The 27,624-nt window shown below is 42.0% G+C and overlaps 2 protein-coding genes across 4 annotated transcripts; one reads left to right on the plus strand and one right to left on the minus strand.

Moving 5' to 3' along the window:
- Window positions 1-7,390: 7,390 nt before the first annotated feature.
- GPR15 (G protein-coupled receptor 15) lies at window positions 7,391-9,022 on the minus strand. Its single transcript, XM_005486148.2, has one exon. The coding sequence runs from the start codon at window positions 9,020-9,022 to the stop codon at window positions 7,922-7,924; it is 1,101 nt and encodes a 366-aa protein (XP_005486205.2). The 3' UTR covers window positions 7,391-7,921.
- Window positions 9,023-16,336: 7,314 nt separating this feature from the next.
- CLDND1 (claudin domain containing 1) lies at window positions 16,337-24,355 on the plus strand. 3 transcript variants are annotated; one of them, XM_005486146.4, is made up of 6 exons: window positions 16,337-16,477; window positions 16,858-17,035; window positions 20,891-21,185; window positions 22,379-22,486; window positions 22,870-23,007; window positions 23,099-24,355. In XM_005486146.4, the coding sequence occupies exons 3-6, from the start codon at window positions 20,897-20,899 to the stop codon at window positions 23,317-23,319; spliced, it is 756 nt and encodes a 251-aa protein (XP_005486203.1). In that variant the 5' UTR covers window positions 16,337-16,477; window positions 16,858-17,035; window positions 20,891-20,896; the 3' UTR covers window positions 23,320-24,355. The 3 variants fall into 3 exon arrangements, with proteins under 3 accessions (XP_005486203.1, XP_074390830.1, XP_074390829.1); XM_074534728.1 differs by lacking the exon at window positions 16,337-16,477 and adding an exon at window positions 16,529-16,727; XM_074534729.1 differs by lacking the exon at window positions 20,891-21,185.
- Window positions 24,356-27,624: the final 3,269 nt, after the last annotated feature.

The raw sequence follows: 27,624 nt of genomic DNA on the forward strand, positions 1-27,624 counted from the left end.
TTGTGGTTTTTAGATTTCAAATAAGCTTTTATTGTTCTAATAATAAGGTTGACTTGATAGAAATCCTATTTTGTAAAAATAACTGGTAGATTTTGCTAGAGGGAGAAAATGATAATTTTATTTGGAATTACCCATTCTTCCAAATAATACTTTGATACCCCAGAAAACTAAAATTTATTATATAAAATTAACATATGTATACATGACACGAAATACTTAACTATTTATTGAGAAGCAATGCTTCATCCAAAACGGTCATTAATCTGATTAACTGTGTTTCTAAAACGTTCTTTGTTCATATAAACTCCATTCTTCTTCTTTGGACTTCTTAATAGCTGTTAGGTTTAAAAATTTTCCACTTCAGTTGTAAGCGCCTTTTGCTCCATCATATATTATTGAGGAGGGTTCACTATGGGGATGAAGGAGTGAGGAAAAGAAATATTTCTCTGTTGAATTGATTCACCATAGGTCAATAATTTTTGCCAGCTCATGTGCAGTGTTAGAAATATGGTGCAGGCAATTGTCATCTGTAAACCTAGAGAAAAAATCTTGTATCAAAAGACAAAACACAAGAACAGTAGGCACTGTTAGAAGTTTTTTGGGCAGCTCATTGGCAGCTATCCACCAGAAAGGGCTGGCAAGTAATGCAGACATTGCAGACTCTTGTCATAACACATCAAAATATGGAGCACGAATGCAGAAAGTACTTCAGTTTTTGACATGCATTTTCCCCCACAGAGTACCAGGGTTTATGACTGACTCCCTTGATGAAGCAAATCTCAGACCTGACTTAAATAACTGAGTAAATAAAAAACCTGGTTTTGAAGCACCTAAATTGGTATGTGGCAGCATCGCTGTTCTCTGAGTGGACTGACTAATAGGTGGTTTTACCCTCAAAACTCTTCAGCTTTCCTTTTAAAGGAATGTTTGTTTCCCTTCCAGTGTGTGTAAGGAAAGTGTGTGGTTAAAGGGTAAACCTACAAGCTCAAAGCCAAGTAACAGGAATCTCTGAATAGATTTGCCATGGCATCTCATGATTTTCAGTGAATTTGGTGAGTTCTGAGGATAAAGGACAGCTACCTACCCTTCTGGGTTTTGACACATATGTGTGAAAAATAATCTGTTAAGTGTGTGCTCTGAGTGAACCAGGTGATTGCCTGCAGTCTTCTTCAGCTGTGCTGGTAATGGCACTTGTCAGAGCATGAGTCAGAACACAGGCTTGCATTTTTCAGACAAAAAGGAAGATGCACATCACTATTTGTACTCTCCATGAACATAAGGCACTGTATGTCAAAGCCCGGCAGTTACCCTGCAGCTGTTAACAGACTCTTCAGCTGCTGTGTTTTTATCCCACACTTTATCCTGTCCTTGCAGCCATGGGAGAAGAGCAGGGAGCAGAGGTGCCTAAAGCAGAGAACACAGATGCCCAAATCACCGTGACCTTGCCCTATTCTTCATCCAAGTTGCTTGAAGGCGCCTTTGAGGAAGGTGCAGCCCACAGCATTAGGAAACCCAGTCCTGCAGCACAGCTGGGACTGGCACTATTTGGGTGGCTCCTCTCTATCTGTGAGGCCACAGAACTATGAATTTCAGGGGTCTTCAGAGCTTTTGGAGATGAATCATTAGCAGGAATTCTAGGAGACAAATTAATCCAGCTGGGTTCACTGCTGGGTAGGTAGTTTGTGAGTTAGGCTTTTAGTCTTCTCAGCCAGCCAAACCCCAGCTTTCTTGAAGTTAGTCATATAAAATTCCAGTTAATTTTCAACAAAACCAGCCTTTTCCATACTGACAGTAATTCCTTATTTGGACAAGAGTAGAAATAAGGACTTATAAGCATCATCTGTCTAGTTGCACAAGTACTAAAAAATTAGAAGAGTAGGAGAGTTACCTCTAAGGAGCAGGTAAGGTTGAAATTAAGGTTGAATCAGCAGGGGTTTCCGACATTTTTAATAGCTTCAGGAAGGTCGCAGCCTCTTGAGTGGCTGTGCAAAAGTGTGTGTCAGGGCACCATCAATGTGGTTGCCAAAACACGACTCCTGGAAGCTAGGCGATTACAAGGGTTACTCAAAGTTTATTCTCTTCTCTAGCTCTAGATTTTTCCAAAGCCTTCTTCTCTCTTCTGGTGAGGCATCTGAAAAAGCTTTTAAATTACTTGGTTGTGTTCCTAAGTGGTCAGAAGTGCCATGTTCTCTGACCAGAGTTCATAACTTCTGACACCCTATCTGGAGCTGAGGTTTTGGGCACACCACTGCACTTCTCAGTGCATTTGTTGCCCTCTTTGCTTCTCATCGCCTCTCCATCCATAGTGTCCTGGCTGGTTACGAGGAGAGCAGCAGTTTATGTATGTATATGTGTCTCTTGAAAGCTGCCAAGCTTCTACTCTTACTTGCACCACCTTTTAGGTGGCATGATTGTACCCATGGTGGGTAACTCCCACAGGTTCAAACACAGGCAAAAGCAAATATACACCTACCTGTATTCTCTCTTTTTTTAAATCTTCTTTTTTTTTTTATAATGGCTTGCAGGTTTTCTCTGTGTGAGACATGGGTAGAAGTTTCTGTGGTTGCCAGAAACTTCTGAGGAGTGGGTGACAGGGGAAATGGTGGTTGTGGTCAAGCAGTTGTTCAGCAGTGCACAGAGGGAAGTCACATGAGTGGTCAAGTCAGGTGCATGGTACCATATATGGCAAACATTTGTGCTGTATTTAATTATACATGGTGTTTCTCAGTGCAAAAGCTGCTCTTTGCATTTCAAGTCTGACTTTTTGGACATTTTGTGTAGCAGTTTTAAAGCTAGACTAAAAATTTTGATGGATTTTAAAACCACTGACCAGGTTTCATTCTCTGAGCAGATGCCACACAGTTTCACAGTCTGGTTTTCTTTGCCTCAAACTGAGGGTTAAAGAAAGGGCATTCTTTGAGAAACAGCTGTTTTTTATATTCATATTAACTAGTTTTATCAATGGAGAAAGAAAGAGGGCATCAGATTCTGGGAACTCCATTGCAAAGTAAAAGACAGAGGTTGCTTGTTTGGCTTTTTTTTTCAGAATTGACTAGTAACTTTTAGATGCATCCAGTTATCTCCTGATATTATTGAATCTACTTCGCTTTTGAAGGATCTGCTTTTTAGAAAGTGAGTAGTCACCTTTTCTCAATATCAATGCTAATACAAATGAAAGCCTCTGAATTTATCTTGTGGGAAGTATTTTCTTTGACATAGGATTCTCACCTTACCTTCCCCGTGACCTTCTCTAGTCCCCAAAGCTAAATTTAGTCCAAATTTCAAGAGAAACATTTGCATTTTCTTTTTTGAGGGTCTGTTGCTGAATTGCCTCTTCTAAAATCCCATGTACTCTAGAAAATGTGAGAAGTAAACAGCAGAGGATGTATATTTACTGATTAGATTTAGTGGGAGATTCTGACTAAGAATGTGGTCTCTTACTAATAATGAAACTGTTTTGAAGTTTGAAAATATTCATTTTGGTCACAATGCATTATTTAAATGATTGATATTAATCATGTTGGCTCTCAAACCAAAGTGGCCTCAGTTTCCAAAGCTGCTGCAATCTGTTGCAGAAAGATAAATGAGGTGAATTGGGAAAAAGTCCCTACATTTTAACTCATATTAAAAAAAAAATATGAACACAAACAGCCTCGATTTGGGCAGCAATTTTTTTACCAGCTCAGAGGTGGAAGAATGCCTTTCTTCTTGAAGGCTGTTGGTTTTTAATCCACTTGCCTTCTCATCTCCCATATTTTGCATTCTTTTACTTCATTATGAGCTCAAGTCTTAGCTGCCCAGATGCTTGGGGCCAAAACCCCTCTGTCATTTAGTGAGACTGGGCTATTCCAAACCCTCCTGTCCCTTGCAGCAAGACTGCAGCAGTGTACTGAACACCAGCACCTGCAAACTGAGCAGCTGCTTGGCTTGTTATTGAGAGCTAGAGTTCACTAATTGCAGACTTTGTGGTACAGTACTAAGATGTTAGATGAGGTGCCATGGGCCCTTTCTGGTTTTCTAGGGGCTCCCAGCCACCTCTGTGTGTGACATTTGGTAGCATTGTAATTCCTTCTGAGGCCATTTAACTCACTGCCAGTTTCCATCCGTTGTGGATTTAGGTAGCTCTTTCTTTGTTCCTGTTCATGAGCTTATCCCTTTCTCTGACAATATGCAGAATGCTGGCATATTTGGTAAATTGCCTGAGGTGATGGATTTTCCATTGCAGGATTGTGGGTGTCTGCCTTCTGTTCTTCACTTGCTGCTTAACTCAGTGAAGCCTTTTAATCCAGAGAAGAATCATAGAATCATTTTCATTGGGAAGGACCTTTAAGAGCATTGAGTCCACGTGTTTCAGTTAGACATTTTGGGACACACAATGATTTGTGCTCAAATCAGTTTGCAAATCTACTCACAAGTTCCTGCTGACCTCAAGAATAGAAGTGATCCTGCACGAACAACAAATTAGTATTCCAGTAGTAGCAGTCTATCTGTTAGAAGTATGTGTAAGTGTCCCCACCCATGAGCTGACATCTCTTTGTACTATATACCCTGCAAGCACCTGAGGAGAAAACCTCAACCTTCCTTTGTCAACAACCTTACTGTCCCTGTGTAGCAGTTGACAAATCTATCGTTGCAACATCATTACAAAGTCAGGAACTATTCTTTTTGTAGTCCACCCTGTTAGAAACCTGAGGCACAGGCAGGCTGTCAGGGCTTTTCCTCCCACCAGTCTAAAGGAGCCAGGACAAGAAGCTGCAGATGAAATCTGGATGCATCTAAGTCAGTGGAAGTTCTCCTCTTGGCTTCCAAGAACGAATCTTCACTGCGCTATTTGTGGAGGGTCAGTCCACACAGTGCCTACAGCACTTTTCTTGTCTTGAGGGCTGCAAGTTTGCCCTGCTTATTCTGGGTCTGAGGCTATGCCCTGTGTGACTTTCTCCTCACTACTCTGCAACTCAAAGTTCCATTTAGCTGTGGAGCAGTTGTGGGTGTTAGCACATCTGCTGCTGAAATTAAGGTTGCAAAAATTCTTTGCCTATTTAAGCAAGCATCAGGTCTGGGTACAATTTTTCTTTGTGTTGAGATTAAATGCTTTATTTCTGAAAATTCCTGATTCATTCAAGCCAAAATGGAGACCAAGAGATGTATCTAACAGGATCCTGATTTATATCAAGAAGAAAAGGCACTTCAGCTTTGATTGTGCACACCTCAAGAAAGTGCACCAGCCTCTAGACTGGAGATGGTACTGGTGGTGTAGTTGTTTTCATTAAAAACCTTAAAAGGTCTTGATTTAATTCTAAGGCAATACAAAAGTATCTCTGAATTAATGAAAAGGTTTGTGGGATGGGTAGATGAATGTTTTCATCCCGACTCACTGACAGATTTTCTAGTAATGCTTTGCTACTTCTTAATGACAATGAAAGCAGAAGTTAGATTACAAAAAACCAAACCATATTTATTAGCTGCAGTCCTAATGAATTTATTTTAAAATAATAAATGTTGTGGGGGGAAAAAAGCCCAATCTAAATTGCTTGCCAATGTCTTTTGCAAGTGTCATATCAGAATTACACTATTTCCATTTTACATAGCAAACCAATTTACTGTTATTCCATTCTTTTAACATTGATAAAATAGGCATCCTGTTACATTATTCAAGTCTACCACATTAAATACTTTCAATCACAATAATTTTGGTATCATTCTAAGATATGTAAATGCCAACAAACAAATAATAAATGTTAATATGGAATAGTAAAAGTTCCTGAGGTAAAGCTGTTCAAGTATAGGCTTTCTTTTCTTTGAAAAAAAAATTGAAAATAATATTTACCATGTCATGAAAGTGCCAAATGACCTGCAGTTCACAAGAAAATAAATTACACTAACTCGGGTGAAAGACTGAAAGAAACTGGTAAGTTTTCCTTTGCTGAATTAGTTGCCTCTTATATATTTTAATTCTTTGCTCATGTGGAGCATTTGCTGTGGCATAACAAATGATTCTCCTCAAGCCTGACAATATTTATCAAGTATATTTGTTATTTTCCAGAAACTAAATCTTAGGGCATGAGATCTTGGTGGAGCTCCTCAGTAATTTAAAAAAAAAAAAAAAAAACAAAAAAAACAAAAGAAATAAAGAAACCAGCAGCTCTAACTAGGATTATTTAAAGTCTTGTGGATTGGATATATTCCAAAGTATTGTAGTGCTTTCAGCGAGGATTGAGGAAATAATGAACAAGTCTGACTTACTGTTTTTTTCTATAATAAAAATCGTATCTTAGTTGAAAGGCAAATCTTAGGCTTACTTTTCTAAAAAAAAAGAGTCTCTTGTTGTACACTTCATTTGCAGTTTCTGAAGGTCACTGCAAATAAATTTGAAAGCTTATAACTTTAAAATTGGAACTGACACTGGCCTCATTCTCAACCACTGGCAGGTCAAGGAAGAGTTGATGCCCTTCACGCAGCTGTAAGCCTGAAAAAGGAGTTTGGCAGTTAGGTGGGGGTGGGAGGGAAAGTCTGTCATGTGGAGGAAAAAAACCAAAATCTTTTAGAAGAGGTAGTGAGGGAGGAAACAAACACACGCAGTGAAGGGAGGGGAGAGCAAAAAGCTTGTGTGTCTCAGTGATACCCTTGTTTTAGCATCCCACTGTGTGCCACCAGCAATTGCTGAAAGACACTTCTGCCTCCCCCGAGGCTGCAGAGCCAGCTCTCCACCTGCTCTGCTGGCCAGTGTGGAACTGGCTGGGGAGCTGGGCAGGAAGTGCAGATGTGCGGGTTTCCAGGTTTGTGCTGCCCTTGCGCGAGGTCTGCTCTTGTTTCTCTGCAGATATTAAACAGCTCAACTGTTCAACAAGGTTCAATGCAAAATGCAAATACCAGGATTTATTTGTAACACTCAGAAGAGTCATTCCCATTTACAGTCATTTAGAAATTACAAAGGTGTGAAAAGCCATAGTGAATGTACACATGCTGCAGTTACATCAGAGGGATGGCACTTCCGTTGTCCAGTCTCCAGGGCTTTTTTCCTTTACTGTCCAGACAGTTTTTTCATGAGTTGTGTTAGCTGACATAGCTGTCTTCCCTTTGAAGCCTTTAAGCAGGTTTGCATGTGTGTAACCTTTCACTCTAGCACTCACTCCTTAATAGAAGGCAGTGACTCTTTAGTTCTAACCCAAGAAATCAGAAATTGTGTTGGGTCCTCAAAAAAGTCTTAAAAAGCACAAGTGTGCTTTTGTTGCACACTTGTTTTCTTTAAGAGAAAGGTTAAGTGTAAGGTTTTGCTTGTCTCCTGGTCTCTCTGCCTTCAAGTTCTGTTTTTTTCTGAAATCCGAGGGGTTGAGCACTTTCATTATTACTATTAAAACTAAAGATTTAATGCTGTAATAAGAAGCTGAGACTTAAAATGCACAAAAATCGAGTTATGAGAACTGGTAAAACACAAATTCATTAAAATATTTGATTTTTAAGTTCAAAAACCTCCAAAAACCCAAAATTGATCAGGTTGGTTTGAGGACATCGCGCACTACTGGTGGGCAAACTAGGAACAAGAAAGAAACACCGGGGTTGCTTTTGTTGCACAGAACAAAAACCTGTATATGCATAAATTCAAAGCTTGTCTCGGAGAGGCCCTGACTGAATCGTATGGTTCTTTTCTGCAGTTTGTAGCACTTGTACTGGGGCTAAGCATTTGCACCTATTCCTTGGTATGAAGGTTTCACATTCATACCATGCATTGTCACAGCAATCCTTGTGAAGTAATTCTGTGGTTAAGGTTTCCATCTACCTGCATTTAAAAGGAAGCAACATTCCTCCCACCTGAAGCACTGGTTGCATTACACTTGCACCTGTCTCTGTTGCTTGTTTCTCCTTTTCTTTTCCTGCCATCTTTGGGGGAAGAAGTCCCTTCCTCCACAGTCCCAGCCCGCAGTCAGAGGGACACAGAGCGCTTCCTCTTCCTGGCCGCATACTCCCCTGCCACAAAATTGGATAGGGAATGGCTCAGGGGGCTGTCCAGCGTATCAGAGCTGTTGCTGCTCATTTTCACCCATGGGCACAGGCACTGGAGCATGGCTCTGCGGATGTAGTTGTCAAAGAAAAAATAAATGAAAGGGTTGGCACAGCTATTGGCAAAAGCAAAAGGGCTGCTCACCTTCATGCCCAGATGGGCAACCGTGCCAGAAAAACAGTCAGGCTGGTTTAGGAGTCGCAAAAGGATGGCCATAAGCTTGAAAAGGTTGTAAGGGACCCAGGAGACAACAAAAGCTGCCACTACAATGAAGACAATCTTGATGGATTTTCTCAGTTTCTTATCACGTTTCCCAGCCTTCTGATAGTGCACACAGAGTCTCTTGGTGATGGAGCAGTAAAAGGTTAAGATACTAAACAGTGGGAAGAAGAAGGCCAGGATTAGAAGCGTCAGTGACATGATCTGTTTGACTTCTGTCACGTCTTTGTCTGTGCAGTAAGTCTTTCCATACTGCATCTTCAGTTCTCTGGACAAAAGGGTTGGCACCCCTAAGCAGCAGGATAACACCCAGACAGAGATGCAGAGTGCTCCGAAATAGGATCTTGTCCTGATCCGCCGTGCGACAGAGGGGTGCATGATAGCCAGGTACCGGTCAGCACTCATGCAGGTGAGGAGGAGGATGCTGCAGTACATGTTGACTGAGATGACATAGGAACTAGCTTTGCAGAGGAAAGATCCTACCCTCCAGCTCTCGCCCGACACCTCCATGTCCACCCACAAAGGCAGTGTGATGAGGAAGATGAAGTCAGATGTAGCGAGGTTGATGATAAAGATGTCAATCAGCCTCCGGACCCGCCGCTTCAAGATCAAGGATGCTATCAGGATTGAGTTGCCAACAATGCCCACCAGGAACACGGCACTGTAAAGGACAGGCAGGAAAGTAGACAAGTGTTGCAGGTGCTGGTACTGGCACTGGTCATCGTAGTAGTAGTCGTAGTTGAAGGTGACTGTAGGCATGGATGACAGCAAGGTGAGTTCCATTTCTGGCCCAGCTGTCCTCATCCCCTCTCTGAAGAAGGCTCTGAGCCTCCCCTACCGATCCCTTCCAGATCTTTAAAAATATTTTATCAGTGAGCAGGGAGGAGGGGGAGAGCCGGGAGGAGGAGAAAAGCGGTTTTTGTGGGGAGATAATTTGTTTGCTTTTAACCAACTGCAGAGGCGAGAACGAGTATCTGATGAGTCAAAACCCTGCCTTCAGAATAAATGCATTGTGGCTTTTTTAAAAATCAGGTATAGTTTTACTGATTCTGTCCCCCTTTTGCATTTTTCAGCTTCAGGTTTTGCTTTTCTTTCAGGTGGAGGAAAGGTATTTTTTGAGATTCTGAACTTTTTGGTTTTTAGGAAAGTATATTGGTAGTTTGAAGAAATTTGAGATTATACCAGCTTATAAGAAACCCAAGAACAGTGAATTCAGGTGCCCCAACCTTTATCTATATTTAAAACATTTTGTATAAATTGCTTGTCAGGGCAAGTCTGACTTTCCTGAGGCTTGGAGGTTTTTACTTTATTTGACTTTAGGATTGTTGCTTTCTGTTTGAAAACAATTCACTCATATAAATATATATATAGGGAAAAACATTTAAAACTCCTATATCCATTCTGCCCTGTAGCTGGTTGTTCATCAGTCCCAGGTTCTTGGCTGCCCTGCCAGTGCCCCCCTCCTGCCCTGCAGCCCTGCCAATTCCCCTATGCCTGGACTTTCCACACCCAACTTAAGGAATGTATTGGAAACTTTGAAAATAATGTTCCAAATTGTTGTATATTCTTCTATATATATTGTATATTGAAACTTGACTTGATGCTCCCATCCCCCCACAGGCTTTCTCATCAGCCACAGTCCCGGACTCTAGAGCAGTGGTTTGTTCCTTCTCCTTCTGGCTGCACAGCCTGCGTGACGCCTGAGCTGTTCTCATAAACAGCACTCACTTGTCTTACCGAGCTCTGATTTCCTTCATCTTTCATGTGCAGTGTCATTATTGCTCCAGCTGTGGCTTACCTTACAGACAGCCCTTTCAGCGTCTCATAAATCAAACAGAAATTCTCATTTTTAAAACTACTGAATTCATTACACCTTTGTCAGTGCATACTAATTTGAAACCTGCACTATTGGTCTTCATCATCCCTCCTCTCTTCTAAAAATAAACTCATTTTCTCCTTTCTCTCCCTTCCACCAGTATATTCACAGAGCAGGCAGGCCTCCAGGATTCTCAAGGCTTTGAAGAAATCGCCTCCTGGTGCGTGCTCCATCCCTGAGCAGACAGATCGCATCAGTTTGTGTCTCCACATGCAAAAAACAATTCCAAATTGTGTGCACAGCGAGTTAATCCCTCCAGAGCGCTCTGGATGCACTCAGATTCACTCTCCCAGTGCTCAGGTTATGCGCTCCTGTGCAGCAGGTTCCTGGTAGACTTCCAGGCACCTGGAAAAGCAGAAGCTGCTGTAAAACGACTGGCTGCTGGATGGAAGAGAATTTAGGTGGGCACTGGCTCATGTGATATGCTGATATCTAATAAGTACTCACTTATACACAACTGCCTTCCTAACTGTAGAGCACTAGTGGACTCCAGCTGACTAACTTCATGGAATGTGTAAGCATTAAGTTAGTGAGTGTAATTCAGCCATCACAAACTCTGAAAAAGGCTCAAAAACACCCCAGCTAAGACTATTGGTTTGTATGCCACAGAAGTAAATGTGACCATGTAATGAACAACAGGCTAAAAATCGTCTTCCTGCTATGTCAAAGTGAGTTGTAAGCATTCACCCTAAAAATCATTGTATTCTCTTCTAAGCAAGAGGCAGTTTTTTAATTGTTCAGAGTAAAAAAAACTCCATGGATTTGTAAAAGGCCTTGTTGTTATCCTAGAAGTAACCTCCTGCACCTGATTGCCTGAAATACAATTCCTATTTTTAGTGAAATGTAAAAGTCTCTTCTGTGGTGATTACAGTGAGTAGGTACTGTTGCTGCAAGTCTTTTTCTTTATGAGAGACTTGTCAGTGGTCAGTTACAGAATGGATTTTTGTGCCATATTATTTCTTCCCTGGCAAAGCTGGGAGAAGGAAGCACAGAACCAAACTCCTAAAATTCTAAAAATCAGTTTGCATTGAGGACATTGCAATTTGCATGCAAGTGACATCAAGTGCAAACCTGCAAGAAAACACAGGCTAAAAATCATCCTCTCACCATCTGAAAAGTACAAAGAATACACAGAATTTTCAGCCAAGACTTGTGTAAAAGTGCCCAAGTAGCTTACACTTTACAAAAACAGTGGTTGATGAATTCAGTGCAGAGGTGAATTTTATGTGATCTTTGCTTATTTCTGCTTCAAGGAATGTGTTTTAGTTTTGGTTTGTTTTGGGTTTTTCTGTTTTTTTTCCAAGAAGCACTGGGAAATAGAGGCATTATTAGTACTAGGGCAGGAGACCAGCTGAACCCTACAGTCAATTCTACACTTGTTCTGCCTCTCTTGCAAAGGTGGAACTCTGTCTTGTTTTACTCTGCAGTTAGAATATAACAGCTTACAAGCTTTAGAAGTCAGACACAAACTTCTCTTCCTTCCATTGCACACTGCTTCATACTCCTTGAAATTCACTCCTTCCCTCTCTATCTCATCGCAAACAAAAAAATTAATAACTTAAAAAAGCTTAAAGGCATCATAAAGACACTTTTATATATGTGTATTCCTGTGTTTGTTTCTTACTTTGTTGTCTCCCTTTAGATTAATAGCCTTACTCACTAAAATAAAAAATTAAATAGTAAACCTTTTCCAACAGGGACCAACTCTTCTGTACTGAATTTGCTGTGTATTTCTTGAATGCTCTAAGCAGACGTAGGGATGTCACTGCATGTTGCCATATTCCACATGTGACACTTCCTTATCTGGGCAGAAGAGTTGTGAAGATAATTTAAGCATTCTTATGAATAATAAAGTGATGTGTAATTATCTGAGTGGAGCAGCAGCAGGCATATTTGTCCATAGTCTGGGGTGTTTTTATGTGATTGGGATTCACTTAGGGCATCATGTAGTGCCTTACTCTTCACACATCTCTTTTTCCTGAGACAGAGCCAAGCTATCAAAAATACTGAGTACATGGAAATTCCTCTCCTAACACCCCTGTATAGATATTCCAGAAAGCTCAGGAGGACAGACTTCATCCTCTCCTCATCCTACTCCAGTATTCCCACAGCATTTTCCTCCTCCCAGGATTCACCAGATACATGTAAACACTTTCACCAAACACTTTCCCCCCTGAAAATTCTCTGCTGAAGCAATCAGCTACTGGTTTGGCTCAGGTGTATGTTCTTCAATCTGAGATACCCATCTTGTCCAGCCCTTGATGCAGCTCTGAAAAAAAAAAAAATGAAGCTTCTGAGTATTCAGAGCAGGTATTGATGGTGGCCCTGCATTTGGCCAGATCTGCCTTTGGCTGTGTGTTTCTCTGACGGCTCTGCCTCTCTCAAATGCACCTGTGAGATCTGCCAGGTCAGAGTTTGCATCATTCCTCAAATCTTCCTCATAGGAATGGGGAGGTATTTCCAACAACAGCAAGGGAAAAGCTTTCGTGTCTTTGTTCATGGTTCTGCACCGCCTGTGATACCTGTATTGTGGCAGGAAGTCATATAATTTGTGGGGAAAATATCTTCACAGGAAGTAGGCAGTGTTGCTGATTTTCTTTTTTTACATACACCACCCGCCCCTTAGAAATTTCTGCAGTTGAAGCATTTCAGGTAGCAAGGTGTGGATTTGGTTTATTTGGTTGTTTATTTTTTGTTCTTTTGTTGCTATTGTTGTTTTACACCCTATTTTTTACTAATAGTTTAAGTGTCATTTTATTCCAGCTCGTACATGGGCTTTTTATAAGCACAGTCATCTAGATAAAATAAGCTGCATGTCTGTAAATTATTAATAGTGATAAATGCTGAGAAGGACCGAGGTTCATTTGGCTGTAAAATAAAGTGTAGTCATTTCTGAATGATTTCACTTAAAAACCATGTAAGAAACAGACTTAATTAAAAAAAGAAAAAATCAAAAAGCCTACACTAAATTGGCTGAAACTGTCCTATTATGCTATGACTAGTTAAAGGCATGCTCAGAGGCAACCACATGAAGGCTAACCAATGGAAGTTTCATCCCTCAACAAATAGGAAAGGGTGGAACCTGTTCAGGTAAAATTGTGGCCACTGAGGGCAATGCATCAGGATAGACTGAAATAGTTTTGTGCTGAGAGCAGCCATCTAGAAAATGCAGTGCAGGAATAAAATATTTTTGTACACTTATTCTTTAAATATTAATTATTGTTTCTTGCCATTTATCTCATCCTTTTTTAATTTATATTTTTGTTGTTTTATAATGTACATTATATATTGGTGTGGTAGTACATGTGTATACTTAAAAAAATATTTACATTATGAGTGCCTGCTCAAAAAGATTTTACTGACAAGGTACATGATGAAAAGATGTGGAAACCACTGACATAGAGGATGAGTATCATTATAATGCCCCAGTGCTATTCATGGTATTTGGGAGAAGCACATCTAGAAGGTTTTTTGTCTGTGAAAATTATACTACTGTGTCCTGTGCCACAAAAATATTAAAGAAAAATAAAGAAGGCAGAAATAAAACCAGGCAAACTGCATAGAGAGGTCTGAGGGGAATCAGAGGATTTTCTGCTCACTCAGGCTGTGTAAAATGCTCATAGATGGTACCTAAAATTAAAACTGCCCTTTTTATTACTGCAAAAAGAATATTTCTTGTGGGAGGTGGCATCTTGTAAGTTGACTCATAGTTTTGGGAAAAACAGGCAGAGACTTTTGAATGCCTTTTCAGGTCTGAATCAATAACCCTGGTGTGAATGTGATATATGAAGAGGGATTTGTTCTTTTTTCATCCTCTGTCAGCTTCGTTTAATACAGACAGTGCCACCTCCTACAAATGTTTACTTATTTCCTTAGATTGTGAGAACTAAAATTTTGTACTAAACAATTTAATTATTTTTTGCAACATATTGGGGTTTTGGTTTTGTTTGTTCTGTTTGCAGCACTCTGATGTTAAACTCTCTGTCAGTGCCTGAGAAGTGAGTAATGCTTGTGATCCAGGTCTGCTAGCACAGATACTTTTGCAAAAAGCAAGAGCAGCATTTATGCTACAGCCCTCAGTATTATTCCCTTTGTGCTTGTAAATTAAGCAAACTTTTACTTTTAAAATCTTCCCAACTGATCCTGTTCTGTAACTAAACAGATCAGCCAGCGGTTTTGCTGAGGCACATTGAGGAGGTGTGAAAGGAAGAGAAAAAAGAAAAAAAGATAGTTGTTGCAAGGAATGACCCCGTGCATTCACTTGTAATGTTTTTACTGGCTTACTCTTTGATATAGAAGGGTATTTTTCCAGCAAAAAAACATCCAGGCAAAGTCTGTAGAGAGTATTTTATTATAAGTAAATAAAATGAAAATGCATCTCTTCACTCTGGATGCTTTTGAGCAGCTGCACATTTCACATTGATCAGGGCAGATTAAGAAAAAGAAGAGGTCACTGTAGCCTAATTTAATAATGCAAGTAGCAGTGGCTGCAAAGTTTTTCGGAATTGATTTTCATTTTTACTAAATTAGATCTTTTAGGAGAAAAACTGAAGATGTGCCAGTGTTAGATAATTCACTGCACTTTACAGTAAATGGTTCAGACTCTGCTTTTACCATGGCTTAGAATACACAGGGGTTTTGTTGAATTTTTTTTCTTTTAATGTTTTCTGGCTTCAAGCTGTGATAGCTTTTCCAGGTATACAGAAAGAAGTTCCTGGTTTTTTTCTTCCCTATTGCTACTACACATATTTTATAGTCTGGCAAGTCCTTAGTTCAATAACTTAGCTCCTTAAATAAACTCCTCTTCAGTAAATAAAATTGGCTGACCTTGGTGATATATTTCATTGAGAGAGATTTTCTAATTGCTCAGTGATTTTCATATCCCTTTTCAGGTTTATCTCTATTTTGTCAACGTATCAAAACTAGATGTGCTAATTCAGAGTCAGCAGAATCTTTCCTCCTTGTGATTTCTCAGTTTGTACATCTGAGGTTACAGGAAAGTTAGGGTTTTTTGGGGGAGGGCCACTTCTTGGCAGTTGGTACTTCACCAACATTTTTCCTTTTCATTTTTCGTTTCCCAGGATAAAATCTCAGGTCAGGTAAGTATAGACTCCAGTCTTTGCTTTTAAATTAATGAGCTCATCAATGACCTTATTGAAATGCATGTTTGCTTGCCCCAGCTGCAACACGATCAGGTCACCCTGTCCCAGTATCTTCTCCATGTCATTATTTACCCTTCCCTCGTGTCATCTGTGAGGTTTATCAGCAATACTCTGCTTTCTTCCAAGTCACTGATAAAAATGTCAAGTATTTAGAGTCCAGGATTAATCCCAGACAGACCCAAAATATGCCTTTGTAGACAGCTACATTATGAGGTGGTGGTGAGACAGCTTCACGTTCCAGAAAGTGGGCATATAGACAGAAATTTCTTAAATCAAATGTAATTTCTGATTTTTTTTAAATTAAAAATTAATGTTGCATCAAACCCAAGAAGTTTCTTCTAAGACTTCTTTCACCTTTGCATTGTAGTTGCTAACCTGGCTGCAACAATGCTCCCTGGCTGTTTGGTGGAAGAGTTGGATGGGATAGTTCCCCAGAACTCCTCAGAGGTGTGAAAGCCTCAATGTTTCTGGGGTTTTTTTCTGAATATTTCCTTGTTTGGAGTTCTGTAAAACCCAGACTGGGTGGGCTGGTCTCTCAGCCATGGGAGTTGTTAACCACTTCTAAGAATCTCTGGTCATTTCCACGGCTTTGTGCATCGGGGTGGAAGGAAACGGCCAGTTTGGGGCATGGAGCCAGTGCTACCAATTTTTGTAATTTTTCCCGATTTCCCCCCCCCTTACTTGGTGTTTTCTCGAGTCATTCAGCCATGGTGTTATATCACCATTTTTTACAAGCAATCAAGAGAAACAGAAAGAACTAGAAAGGAGGGTGCAGCCAGGTGGGGATCAGCCTCTTCTCCCAGGTAAACAGCAACAGGAGGGGAGGACACAGAGTCGGGGAGGTTCAGGCTGGCCACGAGCAAAAATTTCCCCACAGGAGGACGAGGAGCCATCAGGAAGGGCGAGGAGCCATGGAAAAGGGTGAGGAGCCATGGAAAAGGGTGAGGAGCCACGGGGAAGGGCGAGGAGCCACGGGGAAGGGCGAGGAGCCATCGGGAAGGGCGAGGAGCCATCGGGAAAGGACGAGGAGATATCGGGAAGGACGAGGAGCCATGGAGAAGGGCGAGGAGCCGTCGGGAAGGGCTGACCAAGGGCTGCTGAGGCCAGAGCCTCCGGAAGAGGGCGGCAGAACTACATCGCCCAGCGTGCCCCGCGCGAGCGGGCGCGGCGGGCGGAAGCGGGGCCGGGCCGGGTGCGAGGCGGCGGCGGCGGCGATGGGCGGTGGGTGCCGGGCCGGGTCGGGCCGGGTGGTGAGGGGATGTTGGGCGGAGACGGGAGATGGGGCTGAGGGCTCGGGCCGTTCCCCTGGGGTTTGCTGTCGGTCCACAGCTGCTGCCCCCCGCGCGGGGCTGCCGCCTGGGAGGCCCCAGACCCCCGGGGGCGGTGGCGCTCCGTGGGGATGCCCGGCCGGCCCGGCCCGGTGCTGGGCTGATCCTGCGGGACAGGTGCTCTTGGCCTGAGGGCTCTTCAAGTAATTTCCCCATTCCATCTTAGCTTTATTATTTTTTTTTTTCGTTAATGATAGCACTGGGAGATGTCTGTGAAGTCATTTCAGAGTAAAATGATGATGTCCAGCCATTCGGTTTGCTCTTTGATTGTAGGTCACTTGTTATGAACTGGTGGTGTGGAAGAAGCTGAATGAATGGAAGAGTCAGGGCAGAAGGGAAGTTTGCGTTTCATGCTCTCCGCTGGCCACAGGACACAAACAACGCTGTGCATCTGAAGAGACCTGGAATCATCGGAGCTGTGTGTCCTGAGGGACTCTGAGCATCTCTGAAGGTAAAAAAAGTATTTGGTAGCAATCTTTCCTAACGTTTTGTCAACCTGATCCAGCTTGGTGTTGTTTCCAGCCCTCTCCCCATATTTGCCCCCTCTTTCAGGCCTTCTAATCCCTTTCTGATTGCTGGCATGTTTCCTGAGAGAATGCCAGCGAATGCACCAGGGACTCTTTTGCGATGTCATGTAAAAGGAGTTTCTTAAATGTGGTGACCCGCTGTTGGCTGAAAGGAGTGACCTCAGCAACAAGATAAAAATATGCATGTTTTTGTATTCCCTTCTGCCATGGTACAGTAACTTCTTACAAAGACTGTCCAGTCTTCAGTCTTAGAGTTGATTTTTTGCCAGAATACTTGTTTTTGTTCCGTTCTCTGTTTTTTCTTTCCCAACTCTACTGACTTGTCTGCTTTGTTTTTCCCTTCTTTGAAGTGCATGCGATTTAGTCATTCTCCTGAGTATTGCTTCCAGTTTGGCCTTTACCTTCATTTTTTTGAGCTTTTTTCAAAAATTTTCTTAAAATGTAAAGATTTTTATGTGTCTCACTTCTTTTAAAAAATTAATATAATTGCAGTATCTCATTAAGCACTTTTGCCTGTTTACAACTACTTAGTGTTATCTTAAATTCATTGCATAGCTTAGTTTCAGCTGTAATTTGTCTGAAATAGCATCTTCTGCTAGGCAAAAGCATGCTGTCAGAGCTATATAAACATACCTGTTAAAACAATGAAGGGTCTTGTTGATAGCCTGTGGATAAAATGCATTTTTATTTATTATCAATCTTTATGTCCTTATAATTAGTGTAATCTTTGGTAATAGTAATGTTATTTTTTTCATAAGTAAGTTTATTCTAAAGCACCTCCTACACATTGTTCTGCACAGAATCTTTTGCAAAGCGTGGCATTAATCCCATAAACAGGCAGTGTGTTTCTTCATGGTCTTCTCTGGTCACTATTTCTTACTGGCTGTGCTCACTGCTTCCTTTGAGCTCAGCCTGGGGCTGGCAGGATGGTTTTCTCTTTTAAAGGACACCTCATTTAAGGGAGAGCTTGTTTCCTGTAGATGAAGATGCAATGGATATGCACAGTGAATGGGCAAGTCTTCTCCACTGACAGGAAAAACTGGTTCAACCTTTGCATGAAGTGTTGTGGAGTTCTTCATCATTTCTGTAAGCAGTTGAAGTGTTGGGCAGAAGCACTGAGGGGACCTTTATTGTAAGGAATTGTGGGCCCACTCTTACCTTGCTTGTCACTGTCCTGCCCATACTGAAAGTAATTTTGGGACAAAGGCCACACAAAGCCACTCGCTAGATTTTGGGGTCTGTAGCCCCCTTGGCTGTTCTCTACCAATGCCTGCAGTAACATTACATGGACTGAGTGTCACTAGATCGCCATCTCCCACTTACCAAGTAGATAATGAACACAGGCCAAAGCTTTAATTTGCTGTTTGGTGATTAAGCCTTCATTTTGCTTATGACCTGTTCTTGGTTGCCAGCTGACATCAGCTCTGCCGTGTTCACAGCACATCAGCTCACAGAAGGCTGGTCCGGCATGTGGCTGTTTTTTAATGGTGATCTGGTATAATGGGATAATGCCAGCAGCAGTGCTCTGTATGTGGCAGCAGGGATATTTAGCTGAAAGTAAGACTTTTGGGCCAGTTCTTTTCTTTCTCTGACTTAAGTATAAATTTGATAGGGCTTTGTCATTATCAGCATTTATATTGAAAGGTAGTGACAACAGATCTGTGGCCCTGGTTACATTCCTTGTCACCAGCCACTACTCTGAGGATGGAGCTTGTGAGTTCTTGTGATCCTTCCACCCAGAGAGAACCCTTCCTAAAGAGAGGAGTGTTGCAGAGAGTTCCTCTTGCAGCAGATGTGATTGCAGTATAGTGGAAGATCCAGACCAGCCTGCTCAGCAGCCTGTTCTGCTGCTTGCTCAGAGAGTGATGTGCTCAGCTCTGAGCTCAGCTGGGCAGCAGCTTTGGCCCTGCAGGTGCCGCTTGCTCTGTTTGCTTCGGGGGCAGTGTGTGAAGGGGCAGGGATCCCTCAGTTGGCTCAGTGGGGCTGAATGGCGAGGTCAGATCTATACAACAGCTTGCTCTCCCTATCCCATATCCTGTGTGCCTGGAGCAAGTCACTGGGATGTAGAAAGAGAGTGGAAATACATAACCAGGGATTAAATACTCCACAGAGAATTTGCTTCCAAGTCTGGGCTTGATTCTATGTTTTCCACATAAATAAAACTGGATATGATGTGTTCTCCCTCTCAATATTTCTATTATCTTATAAAAGTTCACAGTTTGTAGATTATTATTTAAGTAAGTTGTGGTATGCAAACTTGGCAGTATTTTAAATGGATGTTTCTTGTTAGTTCACCACAAATCAGTTCTATTCCTTCTCATTGCTAAGGATGCAGTTCAAGGATGGATATTGCAGAGTGTGGCTCATTTAATATGGAAATGAAGCATAGGAAATGATATGGGAACACATAATTTCTCCTCCTTGCAAGCCAGTTTCAGACAAATAGAGGAGCAGATGGAGAGGAAAAGAAATAAGAATGGTGCTGTTAACAGCAAACATTGATGCCTTTGAAATTCCCTTCTTTAATTTGCAGTTTGTTTCTTAGTTCATAATTTCTTACTGACAAGTCTGACTTGAAAAAAACTTCACTGTTTTTTCTTGTGAATGTTGAGCTTTAAGTCATTACTGTTTCCAGTTGCGGTTTCTTTAGTTGAAAGAAAGTAGAGCAAAATATTTTGATCAAAGTGTGTGGGAGAAGGGAGGAGGCAAGCAAGAGACGAGCTGATTAGATAGTAGCTCCTACCACAGCCTACCTCTAGCTGCTGAGCTAGTTTCAATTTTTTTTTCCTATCAAGTGCCTCAAGCCTGATTCATAGTAATCCATAAATTTAATCAAGCACAGAAAGCACATGAGAACAACTGGCATCTGAGAGGAGTCCTTTGGTGCATTTCAGCCACAAAACATTTCTCTCATATTACAGTCAGTTACTCATTAAAATTATGGTATTGTCATAAGCATGTGTGATATTTGTGTTTTCCCCATGCCTCCTTTGACCCTGAATCTACGCCATTTGGGAGCACGACCCCACAAAGGATCCTAAGAGAGGGACACAGAGCAGAGGCCTTGTGGGAACATACGAAGGCCTTTCAGTTTTGTCCCATTGTTCCCATGAAACAGGGCACCCCCCTGCGTTGTTCTAGGTCTTCAAAAATACCATGGTATATATTGTAGCATTATTGCAGCATTTACCATTATTTCCAAACTTGTCTTCCAGTGCTTCCTTCATGTTCTGTCTCTAGTGCCTAGATACATTTCTCTCTTCCCTAAAGGCATTCCAGCACCTTGGCGTGGCTGCCCTTTGTGAGCAGCCTCGAAGGGCTTTTTCGGCATGCCTGTGGTTCTTATCTTTGCTGTAAACACAAGCTGTGAAAGCCGTATGTGGTGGCAGGATAAAAATAACTTCTACTCTTGGTAATCTCTTAAGGAAAGCTAAGTCTTCTTCCTGGGCGTTGTGGAGGGAGTCTCTGACGTTCCCTACAATCAGGATCACAAATGGCAGCCAGCTGTGTCATCTGCTTTGGGGATGAGTTGGTAGGGCGAGCAGCCAGTGCAGTGTGGCTGGGAGAGCACACTGTCCAGGAAATCATCCCTACTTGGAACTGGCAGATCCAGTGGATGCTGGCCAGCACTGAAGATTTTCTCAGTGTTCCTAGTTCCAGCAGGTAGGAAAAGGAAGGCCTGCATATCCTGAGGGGACCGTGCAGCAGGGGGCTGATGAGTATGGCGCTGCTGGGATAACACTGTAGCGTTGCTCACTCGTCCCTGTGTCCCCGGCCAGGGCGCCATGATGGATAACCGGTTTGCCACAGCGCTGGTGATCGCCTGCGTGCTCAGCCTCATCTCCACCATCTACATGGCTGCCTCCATCGGCACCGACTTCTGGTACGAGTACCGCACCCAGTCCCCAGCCGAGAACATGAGTGAGGCCGGGAGGAGCATCTGGGAGGAGTTTGTCAGCAAAGATGCAGATGAGAAGACATACACGGATGCGCTCTTCCGGTGCAACGGCACGGTTGGATTGTGGCGGAGGTGCATCACTGTACCCAAAAACTCTCACTGGTACAGCCCACCAGGTATCTCCAGAGCAGTTATCACTTCCCTGGCTTCCCTGGAGTGCTGTGTGCTAACTTCCTCAGAACAGACTCATGCCACTTTGTTCCTCCAGAAGACTTTTGTTTTGGTTGGTTGGGTTTTTAATAAAAGTCCAGATTTTTAAAGAAGCAAAGGGCAAAATGGTCTGTGGCTGTCACTGCTGCAGTTTCTGGGTTTGACACATGATACTTGATCTAAATTTAGTCTTACGAGCTTGACTTTTATGTTGTCTCAGCTGTCCAGTTGGGAATACCTTTATAGTTGCTCTACCAGTTACTGTCTTTTTAGGATAGATCCTGGGGTCCAGCAATAGAATAAAGACTACGTTATCGAGCAGGTGCTCATTCCTGTTAGCTAGTCATTCACTTGTTTCATGTCACAAATATCCCACCTTTGCCTCAGCACACTTTGGAATCCTTGAATGGATATAGAGGGAAATATTTGTATTATTTTTTTCAAATCATTGAGGGATAAAATGTGTGGCAAACAATTATTTTAATTGCTTCAGAGTTAATTTTGAGTACTTGCTGTATGTGTGAACTCCTTCATTTTGAACCTTCTTGAAGACGTACTTTACACTTTGAGGAGAAAAAAACATGCATGAAATACTTTTTTTCTTCCTCTCTCATGAAAATACTTATTTTGGATGACAATTAAACCAGTTCTGCTCAATAGTATTCTCAAAGTAAAATCTGAGATAGAAACTTAGTGTAAAGAAGTAAATCCTTCATGTTCTTTAAATAGGCCTTTCTGTCCCATTTTTGATTTAACTGTTAGTATGAGACCACACTCTGCATATGGAGATAAGCAGACCTTAGTTAAGGGACCCTGAGCTCAAGACTATGTGACAACATAGTTCAGCATCATATGCCACCACATTACTTTGCCAGTATGTTACACATGGCACAATTATCTGTGGATAATCCATGGAAGCTTGAAGATTCTGCATGTTAGAATGCTTATCCCTTCGTGTAGTACCTCATAACAGACACATTGTGCCAACTACATCATAGGAAAACATATACAGATCTGTTTGGAGAGGTAATTTTTCTTTACAAATGGAACTCTGAGGAGCTTCCTAGCTCAAATTATTGGGAAAGGAGGATTTGAAAGGGGGGAAGGAGGGTTGAGGGGAGACACCTAATGGCAGCTTTTTCTTTTTTTCCACCCCTAGAAACTGATATGACTACAAACTGCATCAGTTTCTCCCTCTCTGATCAGTTTGCAGAAAAGTATATAGAGCCTGGAAATCACAACAGTGGCACGGATTTGAATCGGACTTGTAAGTGTCTTTCACTTCTGGCAGATAAACAAGTAGAATTAAAAAAAGTTGTTTCTCAAATTCAGTCATTGGTGAGGAAAGCCTCTGTCTCTCTTGGTCTTGCTCACCATTTATTGTTTTTTACAGTTGTGCAGGCAGTAGGTCAAAGTTTAAAAAGAAGACATAGATGTGTTAGCAAGGGTTTTGCCTATGAATTCAGGGATTTGTGAGTTACCAAATTAGGTTCTTTCTGTTTCAATGGAATCTTTGGTCCTTTTTGACTATGAATGTAGAATGTCTGATGAAGCAGAAACAGCAGTGTAGAAGGGAATGTTGAGATGGTGGGAGATCTTTTTCCAGCCCATTTTCAGCAAAGGTGACTGGTGTGGTTTCTTCCCATGCAGATCTCTGGCGGTTGCAGTTTCTCCTGCCCTTTGTCAGCATCGGCCTCATGTGCTTTGGGGCTCTGATTGGGCTCTGTGCTTGTGCCTGTCGCAGCCTTTACCCAGCCATTGCCACTGGAGTCCTGCATTTGCTAGCAGGTAAGTGTCCTGCCATCCTCCTCCAGAAGCTCAAGAGCAGCCCTGGAGCTCCGTGGGTGAGCTCACTGTGCTTTGCTGCTTCCCTCCCCAGGGCTGTGCACGCTGGGCCTCGTTGGATGCTATGTGGCTGGGATTGAGCTGCTCCACAGGAAGCTGCCTCTGCCTGAGGATGTGAAGGGTGAATTCGGCTGGTCCTTCTGCCTCGCCTGTGTGTCAGCACCTTTGCAGTTCATGGCAGCTGCTCTTTTCATCTGGGCAGCTCGCACCAACAGGAAGGAATTCACCCTGCTGAAAGCCTACCGTGTGGCTTAAGGGCTGCTGCTGCAGTCTGGGCTTTCCATGTTAGAACCACTTCTCCCCCAGCCCTTACTACTTTTTTCTTTCAGTCAGAATTTTATCATGTACTGCATGCTTCTTGCCAGTCAAGACAATTTTAGCCTGCAGGCCCTGAAGACAAAGATCTCTGGGCTAAATGACCAAAACCTGCCAGAAGTCTGCAGAACTTGAACAGGTTTTTTAATTGGGTTTTTTTTAAGATTTGTGATTATTTTTTAAGCTACCTTTGGTTCTTGACAGTTCCCCTTAGTTAGATGTACATGCCCCTTCCTAATTTTATTACCCTGTCAGCCTGGAGGAAATAGAAGTGATGTTGTGTGTTGTGGGGTGGAAGAGAGACAAGGGAAGGTGCAGGTACGAAAGAATGGGAACCTCAGTGCACAAATAATACATAATCAGGAGCTGTCTGCTCTGTGACTGAAGCAGGCAGTACCTACAGGGAGCACCCAAGAGACATGAGGGAATTCAGAAAACTCTCTTATGGAAATACTGTAGCTGAATTAGTCTGTAGCTCGGCTCTGGATCTCCTGTTATTACCAGTTTGCTGCATTTTGTGGCATCTGCCAAAACTGCTGGAGGCAGAGCAGGCAGCTGTGGTGCTGCCTGTGCAGTAAACCCTCCTGAAGGCACACTCTGGACTTGCTTCTGCCCAGGAATGGGATTAGATGGCCCTCATGGAGCTCTGTCCTGCTGTAGCTCCACTGCTTCCAGGACCCAGGCTAGTTTGGTATCTGCACTACACGTGATTGTGCACTCTAATCTTAATTTGTGGTGCTTTTGCTTGATGTGGAATAAGGCTTTCTTCTCTCTTGCTGAAAATGACCTCACAAGTTTTTTGGTTTTAATTTGGTTATTATATGTGTGTATATGTACATATATAAACTTAACTTTTCTTAAACCTCACCTGTTTATCCTGTATAGCACACAACAGGGTTTTTTAAAAGGTGCTGCTCTTTTCCCCTCTTGTTTAAATTAAATAATAATAGTAATAATAAAGACTCAGAAATTTTCAGCATTGCATGAATCTGATGGGAGGGTGAGGGAATGGTCTAGAGTGGATTTTGCTTCGGGAAGGAAGAACCAGTGTCTAGATCTGTTTTCATGGAAATGTCACCAGAAACAATGACATTAGATCAGATATTTTAAATTAAAATCACTGCAACTCTAGCCAGACTAGGTGACATATCATACCTAGAAAACAATGTTCCAAGACTGAAGTGTTTAATTCTGAGGCCTTGGCTCACCTTGTTTCCTTACTTCAGGCTTAATAAATGAAGTGTGCCTTAGGAGAAATAATTCCTGACAAAACGAGGGATGGCAAAGATTCTGTGGGATACTGGTTGATGAGCATGACACAGAAGGAAGCATTTTTATCTCGTGGCTGTTTTTCTGTTGTGCCTTCTTGCTTTTTTTTTTCCTTGTAGGTGTTTCTACCCAAGCTATGTTTGCTGGGTCAGCAAACAGCCCAAGTCAAGATTTCCCTGAAGTTCGGGTATAACTGCTTGTGTAATTTCTTTTATTTTTTTTTCTCAAGTCTGTGATAGGGTTCTATTATTATCACTGTTGAAGCCTTTACAAAGTAAAACAGAGATTATGAAAACCAGAATCACTGAAAAAGCACTGCAGGCCATTCAAGATAATCCTCTTTCTCCTGCTGTTGAGTAGATTTTTTATTTTTCTTCCTTAAACAGTCTCTCTCCTTCCCTACAATGTCTGGGTCAGTTGTAAGCTTGTGAGAGGAGGTGTGGTACTTTTGTGCAGTATCTGAGAGTAAATGAAAATCTGTGCTGCCTGATCTGTACTGATAGGCTGTTTTTTCAGAGTAATTATCTTGACTTAGATAGATAAGGCCTAACAGCTCAGCTTGTCATGTTCCTCATTTTTTAGAATTACTAGGGCACGCAAGCCTCAGCGTGGGTCAAAAGGACTGTAGTTGCTATTCTGCAGTTTGGGAGGAAACACTGCTGCTGATTGTATCTAGTACACTTTATGGTTTTTTTTCTTTTTTTTTTTTTTTTTTTTTCAGGAGCTGGCAGAATAATTGTATTGTGTGATTTTAATCTGAGTGATGGAAATCCCATGCCCTCACTCTCCTTTTGTATGGGACACTTACTTTTCTGAAATGTAAATCTGAGTTTTCAAATTTTGGCTTTCTTGCTTTCTGTCTATAACAGAAGACTTGTTATAGACAGAAAAGGGGATGTTAGAGGTGCTGTCAGTTCTCTCTTCATAATTTTAAATACTAGCAAAACTAAGATTGCCTGCTTGTGTCTGTGCCTGAGACAAAAAAGGCTTTAATTGAGCCTTGATTGGGATCATTTTAAGTAAAATGAGAGTTGCTTTTCAGATTTGGTGGGGGTTATTTTCTGTTTTGCCTTTTTGTAAAAATTTCTTCATCAGAGCGGGTCTTGGTGAGAAGCAAATCTCTCCCAGAAAGAGGGCTGGCCCTCTCTCTTTGGGGTGCTGGATCTGTGTATTGCTGTCTTGCTTTGTAGCTGTGTGTTTTGCTCAAGGTGAGCAAAAGGGAGCAAGAGTTCTTGGACTGCTGGCTTGGGTCCAATAAATGGCATTGGAGGAAAGAACAACAGAGGAGATACTGAAGATGGAGTCATCCTGTAAAAGAGGTGATTCAGCACATTAACAAATAATGAGACCCAGAGTGTGTGACATAGGCCCTTCACACTGACATGACTTGTTCAGAGCCTCTCTTCAAGAGGAACTTGAGGCATGTGTGTATGTTTGTGGTCACGTACATGTGTGCAAGTGCAGACAACCTTGCTCAAAAAAGGAAAAATTGCTTCAACTCGGGAGGATAAAAGGCTGTACTTGTATTCCTCAGTCCTTTGTGGTCTGACCATGGAATATGTTTGTTGGTACTGGTTCAGTGCTGAAGATAGGGATGGGGCAAATACAGTCAGATGAAAACAGGAGAACAAAGGGGCTATTCTGTGTCTGTGTGCACAGGGAAAATGGCACACACCTCTGACACTGTTGTGTGGATTGGTGAAAGTGAATAGAATCAGTATCAAAGGAAAAGGAAAAACAAGAGGAGCAATCTGGAATGAGTGTAAGAACTGAGAACTCTTCGCACTAGAACAAGCTCCCAGGACTCCAGCATGATCCCCATGTGGAATTGTGTAGCCAGGATTGCCAAGGCCAGCTGCTGCTCCTGCACCACTCACAGCACTGTCACGGTGGTGACTTAAGTGGGTGAATTGTCCTCTTGTGCTTATTGGAAGCTCCCAAAGGTTCTGTCCCCCAAATCTGAGGTCAGGAAGCTGCATTTCAAACAGGCCACTGTAGTTGTTTCTTCTCACAGGCTTGGGTTTGTTTTCCTGCCAACTCTGAAACGTCTGGGAAAGCAGGACTAGCAGAAAGCTTCACAGATCAATTAAGTTTTTAGTCTAGGTAGCAGCCTCTTGTTTGTTTTTTTTTTCTTTTGTTTCCTTCAAATGGATGTTTTCCCTATTCTCTCCCCATGCTCCAGCACTTCTGAGGAGGAACTGATCAGTGAAGTTGCAAAGAGGGTGTTTATTACTGTGTCTGTAAGGACAGCTCCTGTTGGTTTTAGAGATGGCTGAAAACAGAAGAGTCAATCCCATTTCCTTAGTTTAATAAAAAAGTAAGGAAATAAAAAGCAGTATAGAGCAGACACAAAATACTGGTTTATTGTGTAAAGAGGACAGTTTGTCACATACAGAAGTAATGATATATTTTGGGTGCAAATGGTAGGAGAATCTGGGATGACCCAAGAGGCCTTTCTAAATCTTGTCATGCCAGAAACTGTGTCTTGATCTTGTTTTCCTTCTGGATCATGCTGGCCTAGTGATCTTTCCTCAGAGCAGGTCTGTTGCAGTCTTTTTGCTATGGTGATAATGAATGCCTCCTCTCTCCTCATGTGAAATGTTCTAAAGTATTTTTTGAGAAGGATGTTTGGATTTTGGTTGGAGTTTTATTTTGTTTGGTTTTCATCTGATTTTTGCTGCATAGGGCTGGCACCAGGTTGTGTGCCAGCTTGCAGTCAGTCTCTTGCAGTGCTGTTCTGTGATCCAAGGCAATGACTTCTGAAAAGCTCTCTCCCACTTTTTAGCATTGTGTGTACTCAGCCAGCACCTGTTATTCAAAGGAAAATTCTGAAATGTCAGCAGCTTGTTATCTATCATCACATCTCAGAGAGGACAACATTTTGAAGCTGCTTTTTTTTTTTCTCATTTCCTCGGGAATAACTAGAGTTTGTGCTATAGAACTTTATAAACTGGTTTTAAATAGGAAAGGATCAAA

Source organism: Zonotrichia albicollis, chromosome 2 (assembly GCF_047830755.1).
Source record: "Zonotrichia albicollis isolate bZonAlb1 chromosome 2, bZonAlb1.hap1, whole genome shotgun sequence".
NCBI lineage: Eukaryota > Metazoa > Chordata > Aves > Passeriformes > Passerellidae > Zonotrichia > Zonotrichia albicollis.

Coding starts and splice junctions, on each gene's coding strand:
- GPR15 (XM_005486148.2), bottom strand. CDS start 9,022: ATGAGGACAGCTGGGCCAGAAATGGAACTCACCTTGCTGTCATCCATG.
- CLDND1 (XM_005486146.4), top strand. CDS start 20,897: ATGATGGATAACCGGTTTGCCACAGCGCTGGTGATCGCCTGCGTGCTC. Junction 21,186..22,378: donor TCACTGGTACAGCCCACCAG/GTATCTCCAGAG, acceptor TTCCACCCCTAG/AAACTGATATGACTACAAAC. Junction 23,008..23,098: donor AGTCCTGCATTTGCTAGCAG/GTAAGTGTCCTG, acceptor TTCCCTCCCCAG/GGCTGTGCACGCTGGGCCTC.